The sequence below is a fragment of the Spinacia oleracea genome, chromosome 3 (genome assembly GCF_020520425.1).
Source record: "Spinacia oleracea cultivar Varoflay chromosome 3, BTI_SOV_V1, whole genome shotgun sequence".
In the NCBI taxonomy this organism is placed as follows: domain Eukaryota; kingdom Viridiplantae; phylum Streptophyta; class Magnoliopsida; order Caryophyllales; family Amaranthaceae; genus Spinacia; species Spinacia oleracea.
Window position 1 is genome coordinate 43,191,033 of NC_079489.1, and position 9,266 is coordinate 43,200,298.

The 9,266-nt window shown below is 35.4% G+C and overlaps 1 protein-coding gene across 1 annotated transcript; it reads left to right on the forward strand.

Annotated features, from left to right (window-relative positions):
* Positions 1-3,704: 3,704 nt before the first annotated feature.
* LOC130468973 (ABC transporter G family member 11-like) lies at positions 3,705-4,454 on the forward strand. Its single transcript, XM_056838017.1, has 3 exons — positions 3,705-3,958; positions 4,044-4,151; positions 4,232-4,454. The coding sequence occupies exons 1-3, from the start codon at positions 3,758-3,760 to the stop codon at positions 4,364-4,366; spliced, it is 444 nt and encodes a 147-aa protein (XP_056693995.1). The 5' UTR covers positions 3,705-3,757; the 3' UTR covers positions 4,367-4,454.
* Positions 4,455-9,266: the final 4,812 nt, after the last annotated feature.

Here is a 9,266-nt window from a genome sequence, read left to right on the forward strand (position 1 = left end):
AGAATATATATATTTTATGTAATGCAGGTACTCCAATTGACTAGTATGGCCATCTTAGGATAGTTAAGTACGGTCTGCGAACCGTTTTATCTTTGAATGTAAAGTTTTAAATATGGTCTGCGTACCATTGAAATTTTGATTTAATTTTATTATTTCAAGTATTTCTAGTTTAGAACTTTAAGTTAGAGTTGAATGAAGATTCAAGACGATTCCAAGCTAACAAGATGGTGAAGAAGATTGGATGTTTCAAGACAAGAGTTTTGGGCCATACTAGTTCACCAATTTTATTTATGCTTTTATATATTGAATGAATGTATATTATGCATGAATGCGTTGTTTGTATGCTCGATTAGATTTAGTTCACTAAATAATCGAACCAACATAGAAACAACTAGGTCCAAAGTAATATTGAGTTCAAAAGTTGCCTTCCAAATCAAGCACTTACAAAAATCTAAGGATCTAACGTAGTAGGTTTACACCAAAGCGAGGTGCTATATTAGTTGACTTAGATGGTAAGGCGTCCCAAAGGAGCACGTTGATTGTGGTTTCAACTCAAACAACAATGACATTATGTTGTGGCAATGGGATAAATCATGGTATTAATTTATTAACCAAGAGTAATTTGGAGATTACCAACAATAGGTTTTGCTTACCTAGAATCTTAAAATACTTAAGACATGCCAAAGCTGCTTAAGGATTTTAAGACTTTTAGGGTCTTGCACTAGTAGAAAAAACCCCTGTTGCAGCCCCCTTGTTGCAGCGTACATGTATTAATACGCTTCAACAACCAGTCGGTCAACGCGGGTCAAACCTTTTAAAGGGTTGTTGCAGCGTACAAATTAATTGCCCCCTGCAAAAGAGTTTATTGCAGCGTACATAATAAAAGCCCCCTGCAATAGACCTTCCATTTTGCAGCGTACATGGTAAAAGCCCCCTGCAATTATTTTTTTTATTTTTTTTCGCTGCAAAGGTAGGTAGTTCTATTCAGACCCATTTCGTCTCAAACCTCGAGCAAAATAGAAATCTAAAATCCCGCGCTCACTCCTTCTTCTACCCGAGCATTCTTCTATTTGGATTTTGGAGAGAGAAATCGTTGTTAATTTCATGAAATCAGGGTTCGAATTCGTTTGTTGAAGAGGAGGAAAAAGGAAAATCGATTTTTTTTTTTAGTTTCGTTTTACAAGCCCTAAAAAACCCTAGTTTGGGAAATTAGGGCAAAGGATTTCAAATTTTGCTTGCTGTTTTGCGACATAGGTTTTGCAATCTAAGGGTTTCGTGTTGCGGGGGTGGTGTGTTTTGCTCAGGTGATCTTCTCGACCTTTAATTTTGACCTAATTTTTATTTTTATTTTCGCAAACCCTAGAATGTCATCAAGTTTGGGAAATTGGGGTTAGGGGGAATGAAATTGTGTTCGTTTTGTTTTGATTTTCGACCTACTAGGTCAATTGATGAGTTAGGGGATATTGAAATGTGATTCTGCTTGCATATGCTGCTGAATTGCTGATATTGAAACAGGGTTTGATTTTTCCTCTTTATTCAAGAAATTGAAATGGTGTTCAGATATAGGCATATCGTTGACATTGTTTTGAATGGCTAGAATCTGATTTCATCTTGTAAGTTCCGAAAGGTGTTTTTCATTAATTAATACCATTAATCTCCCAAGCCTTTTTTGTATGTGTTGAATTAGTAGTTTAATGTTGTATTCCAGATTGAAATTCCTGTAAGTTATTCCAATTGGAAGGCAAAACTAATTTTTTTTCCTCTTCTGTATTTGGGTACATGCTTATCGTTATTTACTTCTGAATGTAAGAGTCTAATTTATGGTTTAGGAATTGAGTTAGGTGTTTAATGTACTAAAATTTGTGTTTGATTCTTTGTTGCTTCGATACTCTAGGGTAGTGTTTGCTTCGATAAAATACGTAGATACTGAAAATGAAATCGTTGTGTTTTAATCGTATATTGTTGCAATTAGGTTTTGATTTGCTTGAATTCATGGTTAATTGAGCAATAACCATATTATGTGGATTAATTCTTCTGTGTTTGTTTGTGATAAAGCTCACTTCTGTAAACCAGTTGTTCACACAATTTTATGTCAAACCGCTTATCATCCATTACAACTGATTAAAGTTGGAAGTATAGCAATCTCCTACTTCGATCGTTGCCCTGTTGTTTTCGGCGTTTAGTCGGTTGCTAGCTATCTTCTCTGTCGTCGCTAGTAAAGTTGGCCATTTCAGTCTTCCTTCATCTGTAAGTTTGACTGGACTACCTTAATTATTGTTACAATTCAATAATTTTCTTCATTTTAAATGAATCGAGTGAAATTCAATAATTTTCTTGATTTTATATGGAATTGAGTGAAATTCTTTTATTGATTAGATATCATTTCACCTAGTTTTGGGTTGTTTTTGTTTTTAATATCTGATATAGTTTAAATAATTTTTAATTTAGCCTTTAGGTTTTCATGAATTGATCAAATTTCAAAAATTTAATCGTTTGCTTTAGTTGGATTGGAGTGGTTATAGTTTGTAATACGTAAAGGATTGAAGGTTCTAAGTCTCACCATAAACTTAAGTTTGTGGATGTGTCATGTGTTGACATTAGATTAATAGATCCACCTGTTGCGAGTTTAGCTTTGAAATTTGAGCATCTTTGAGGTAGCAGTCTTACTTAGCATTGTTTGTGGCTATTGAAATTTCATTTAGTTGATCTAAATGAATAAGTTCTCTCCTAGTTGTGGTTTAATGTAGCTTGATTCGTTTGAATTGCAATCAAGTTTCTACTTACAAGGTTTTTCAACGTTTTTGACCAATTCCTTGTATGATCTTTCTGCAATTGTACGGTTTAGTCTTCATTAAAATTCTACAGATTGAAACTTATTTGCATTTCTATATGCCCAAGTGCTCAATGCTTAGTGAAACGGGTTCTATAGCTTTATGCTGAAAATTTCAGATACAAAGCTTTTCTTTTTCAACTTTTAATAATGATAACAAGTTTTAATATAAATAAATCTACTTGATTGAGTTTGGAATCAATATTATGTTAGAGTATCTTGGTAAACAATACTTTGTATAACATATTCTTGTATTTTTTTTAGTAATGGGTGATTTCTCCTTCTAGTATGTCTTTTATTCTTATTTATCTTGGCTTGTATTAAGGTCATGTGCCGGTCTTACACTTCTTTGAATAGATTGTAGCGAGCGAGATTTCAAGGTGTTTAACTTTTTTATCTTCTTTATCCTAAAGTGCGCATGTACTGTAACTTGATATTCCGGGATATGAAATAATTAATTGCAAACTAATTAAAGTCCTGCTCAATACTTCACCTATGTGCCTTGGGGAATAATATGGTGAACCTTTAAAAGTGTGTTGGCATGTTTCATGAGTTGGTTATGATCAGATCATATTATTGTTCGTTGTTGCTTAAAGCCTTGGGTACTGGACTACTGGATACGTATCAGTACGTATTCAAATTCATGATAGTAGTTTATTTCCTTGCAGAAAAGATCAATTAATCATTGATTTGAATCAGTAGAACATAATGTACGGTAAGAAGAATTAAGAGTTAAGAGTCCAGAGTTTGAACCATGCGTTTTAGTGTGATAATCACTCCCCTATTTTTGCTAATTAGATTAAAAAATAAATATATTGTCAACTGAGATGGGTTTGTTTACTAGTATATCATACCAAAATCAGACTATTGATGGTTCGCTTAGGTAGAAAGATTACATGAGTCGTGATAAGCAACACAATATCTGCAATGCCATTCCTAATGTTGATAACCTTTCTTTCGGGAACAGTTTGTTATTTCATGGTTCGGTTGCATCCAGGGTTTGAGCACTATATATTCTTTGTGCTATGTCTTTATGCTAGTGTCACTGTTGTTGAGAGCTTAATGATGGCCATCGCCAGCGTTGTCCCCAATTTCCTCATGGGAATTATTACTGGTGCTGGCATACAGGTATATAATTATATATCTAATGAATAATTAAGGATTAGGGATTTAATTTGTTTCTGATATGTATATTATGTATAATAATTATCAGGGAATATTCATGCTTGTTTCGGGCTTCTTCTGGCTCCCCAAGGACATACCAAAGCCAGTATGGCGTTATCCCATGTCTTACATCAGTTTCCGTTTCTGGGCTCTTCAGGTACACTTAACTAATTACTCAACTTCCCCTATAAAAGTAATATATATTACTGATGGGTTGGTGGTTGGTTGTACGTACAGGGGCAATACCAAAATGACCTAAAGGGAGTGGTGTTTGACAACAGGACACCAGATCTACCAAAGATACCAGGGGAGTACTCTTCTTGTCTTCTTGATGCTGAGTTATGTTTGGTCCTAAAGCTTCTTTGTTCTTGAAATATTTCTACTCATAGAATACGAGTAGCTTCTTTAAAACAAAACTTCTTTGGTGGAAAATATTGCATAGGACGGAGAACCATGATTATCTGTCCATGAAACAAAAATATTTAACAATTTACATTTATGTGAACAATCACCCATAGTTAATCTCTCATAAAATCATCATCGTGAATAAAAAGATTGAAAGGCTCATTGGATCGTTATAGGTCATATTTAGAGCTAAAATGGCATTTCCGCTCCCAACTTTAAACTAAAGAACCTAAGTACTCATTTTATTCTTATTACATGATTAATATGCTTAGTTTGAAGTTTCAAAACTCATTTCAATCTACTTATGCACATTTAAGGCTTGTTTGGTCGTTATAGGTCATATTTAGGCTTAAATGAGCATTTTCGCTCCCAAATTTTAAATAAAGAACCTAAGGACTCATTTTAAACTTACTAAATGTTTTATATGCTTAGTTTTGACTTTCTAAGACTCATACCAATCTATTTATTCACATTTAAAGCTCATTCGGTTGTTATAGGTCATATTTAGCATAAAATGACATTTTCGCTCCCAACTTTGAACTAAAGAACTTAAGGACTTATTTTAAACTTATTACATGATTAGTATGTTTAGTTTTAAGTTTCCAAGACTTATTCCAATCTACTTATGCACATTTAAGGATTGTTTGGTCGTTATAGGTCATATTTAGGCTTAAATGAGACATTTTCGCTCCCGAATTTGAACTAAAGAACCTAAGAACTCATTTTATACTTATTATACATTTAATATGCATAGTTTTAACTTTCTAAGACTCATTCGAATCTATTAATGCACATTTAAGGCTAATTGGTTCGTTATAGGTCATATTTAGGCTAAAATGATATTTTCGCTCCCAAATTTGAACTAAAGAACCTAAAGAGTTATTTTAAACCTTTTACATGATTAATATGCTTAGTTTGGAGTTTCCAAGACTTATTCCGATCTATTTATGCACATTTTTGTTTGGTCGTTATTAGCCATATTTAGGCTAAAATGAGCATTTTCTCTCCCAAATTTGAAATAAAGAACCTAAGGACTCATTTTAAACTTATTAATGTTTTACATGCTTAGGTATAACTTTCTATGACTCATTCCAATCTATTTATGCACATTTAAGGCTCATTGGGTCGTTATAGGTCATATTTAGACTAAAATGACATTTTCGCTCCCAACTTTGAACTAAAGAACCTAAGGACTCATTTTAAACTTAGTACATGGTTATTATGTTTATTTTTAAGTTTCCAAGACTTATTCCAATAAACTTATACATATCAAATTTTTGTTTTTGTAAGGTCTATACTCCGAGGACTGCGCCTTATGCTAGTGAGGAAATTGATGTGGTTCGTGAGCAATGGGCGAAGTTTTTTACCAGCAAGTATTTATTATTGACCTGAGGGAGCTTGATCGAGTTGGTTTAGATGTATAGAACAATCTTTTATGTTAAAATGCATGCGTACGTTGAAATTGGAACGTAAGTATATTTAAATGTATTAGTACGTGCACTTTGATTTTGGAATATATACAAAACTACAGTTATTGTTTATATATTTGTTATACAGGTTGCGATATTCTATTATTGTTATGACAGGTTTCTATATTTGGTGCAAAATCCCTAAACAAAATTAGAATTTTCCCGCCAAAAGTGCTTTGTTGCAGCGTACATATATATGTGTACGCTGCAACAAGGGTGTAAATTTTGGCAAATTTTCAGACTTGTTGCAGCGTACAAATAGATGTACCCTGCAACAAGTGGAGTTTTTTTCAGCGTACATGCATATGTACGCTGTAAAAAAGTACTTTTTGCAGCGAACATTGTACGCTGCAACAAGTTCAGACTTGTTGCAGGCCCCCCAGTTGCAGCATACGATGTACGCTGCAAATGGGGTCTAAAAGCCCGCTGCAATAAGGGTTTTTTCTACTAGTGTTGGAATCGTTTCATTCATTTTGGACCATATTTTGCTTTTGCACGGATGAAATGTTTAATAGATTTAATGATTGCATGCTAGAATTTATTTTAAAGTTATTAAGTTATGAATGATTATTTATTGCAAATTCTTTTCAATTGTAGTAATCAAATGGCCGCAAACAATAACAACTCGTTCAACCTGCGTTCAATTCTCGACAAAGAGAATTTGAACGGCAACAATTTCCTCGACTGTCAAAGGAACTTACAAATAGTTCTGATGCATGAGGAAAAATAATATGTCCTCGAGGAAGAGTTACCAGAGGCCGCCAGGCCGGAGGTGACTCAAGCTGCCCTTAACCGCTGGATCCAGGCCAATAGGGATGTCAAATGTGTGATGCTTGCATCCATGAATCCTGAACTTCAGAAAACGTTCATTAACTCGGATGCTTACTAAATCATCTCGGAGTTGAAGAACATGTTTCAGGACCAAGTTAATTAGAATCGAAAGATTCGAGACTCAGAGGTTCATCCTTGAGACTAAGCTCAAGAAAGGAGAACCAGTGAGCCCACATGTTCTTAAAATGATTGGACTCTTTGAGAACATGAGAGCTCTAGATTATGACGTCTCAAATAAGATGGTTATTGACATCATTCTCCATTCCCTTCATAGTGGATATGATCAGTTCAAGTTGAATTACAACATGAACAACATGGAGAAAACTCTTACTAAGCTTCACAGTATGCTGAATACCGCTGAAAAGATGCTCAAGCAAGAGAATAAGCACGACGTGCTTATGGTGCGTAAGGGCAAGGGCTTCAAGAAATCAGGCAAGGGAAAGGGAAAGAAGGGTAAGGGCAAGGCTACGCCCCCACCTAAGTCTAACGGCACCAGTTCTGGTAAACAGAAGAGGGTGACTCGTTCTCCTGCCGACTCTGAATACTTTTACTGCAAGAAGAAGGGGCACTGGAAGAGGGATTGCTTGAAGAGAAAGGAAGATGAGAAGAACGAAAACGTTGCTTCTCCTTCAGATATGTATGTTATACATTGTAATCTTGCTAATTCTACTTCTTGGGTATTAGATACTGGTTGTGGCTCACACTTATGTTCCAATTCGCAGGGACTAAGGAGAAGTAGAAGGCTTGATAAAGGCGAGATGGATCTACGTGTGGGAAATGGAGCACGGATTGCTTCATTAGCCGTAGGATCTTATTTTATTTCTTTGCCTAGTAGTTTTGTTTTGGAACTAGAAAACTGTTACTATGTTCCTAGTATCACCAGAAACATTATTTTCGTTTCAAGTTTGGATTCTAAAGGTTTTAGTTTTCAATTTAAAGACAATAGTTGTTCTTTTGCTTTGAATGGGATGTTTTATGGTCCAGAACAACAAGAAAATGGTCTATATGTGCTAGATACGAGCAAACACATTTATAACATAAATACTAAAAAGGCTAAAACTGGTGATTCCGATCTCTCATTTCAGTGGCATTGTCGATTAGGCAATATAAACACAAAGCGCATGGAATTACTTCAACGGAAGGGAATTCTAGAATCATTCGACTTAGAGAAGATTGACCAATGCGAATCTTGTTTACTTGGCAAAATGACAAAGCGACCTTTCTCAAAGGTGGGAGAAAGAGCAAGCGAACTACTAGGGCTAATACATACGGACGTATGTGGGTCTATGAGTATGAAAGCTAGAGGTGATTTCAGATATTTCATAACGTTTACGGACGATTTTAGTAGATATGTCTATATTTACTTAATGAAACACAAGTCTGAATCGTTTGAGAAATTCTGAGAATTTCAAAATGAAGTAGAGAATCAACATGGTAATAAAATCCAAAGCTCTAAGATCAGATCAAGGAGGTGAATATCTTAGCCACGAGTTTTATGACCATCTAAATGAATGCGGTATTCTTTCTGAATTGACTGCTCCGGGGACACCTAAATGGAATGGAGTGTCAGAACAGAGAAACCGGACCTTACTCGATATGGTCAGGTCAATGATGGGTCAAGCCGAACTTCCTTTAAAATTTTGGGGACATGCGTTGCAAACAGCATTATTCGCACTGAATCGTGCTCCGTCAAAAGCTGTTGAAAAGACTCCATACGAATTATGTGCTGGGAAACTTCCAAAGTTGTCTTTTCTAAATATTTGGGGTTGCGAAGCATATGTCAAGCGATTAATTTCGGACAAGCTCGAACCAAAATCTGACAAATGTTTCTTCGTTGGGTATCCAAAAGAAACAAAGGGGTATTATTTCTACAACAAGTCAGGCAACAAGGTATTCGTTGCTCGTGACAGTGTCTTTTTGGAAAGAAATTATATTTCCAAATTGACAAGTGGGAGAATAATAGACCTCGAAGAGATTCGAGACGAACAACGAACTTAGAACTCTTTAGAAGCAGTTCAGGTTGATGAACCTCCAAGGTCTTTAGAAGAGCCAGTGGGAGTAGTTCCTCAAAGCGTTGTTGCCCCTCGTAAGTCAAGTAGAACTATATTTCAGCCGGACAGATGGACAGGCGTCCTCTTGACTGAAAACTTAGACGTTCTCATATTAGATAGTGATGAACCTATGATTTATAAGCAAGCTATGACGAGCCCAAGATCCACTAAATGGTTAGAGGCCATGAAATCTGAAATAGACTCCATGTTTGAAAATCAAGTCTGGGATTTGGTTGATTTTCCGGATGGGTTTACACCTAACGGATGCAAATGGGTCTTCAAATTGAAGAAAGATAAAGATGGAATTATATACATATACAAGGCTAGATTGGTAGCAAAAGGTTACAGGCAAGTTCACGGCGTTGACTACGATGAAACCTTTTCTCCAGTCGCGATGCTTAAGTCTATTCGGATAATCCTTGCGATTTCCGCGTTTTATGACTATGAAATATGGCAAATGGATGTCAAAACTGCCTTCTTGATTGGTGTTCTTGAAGAGACTGTGTTTATGACACA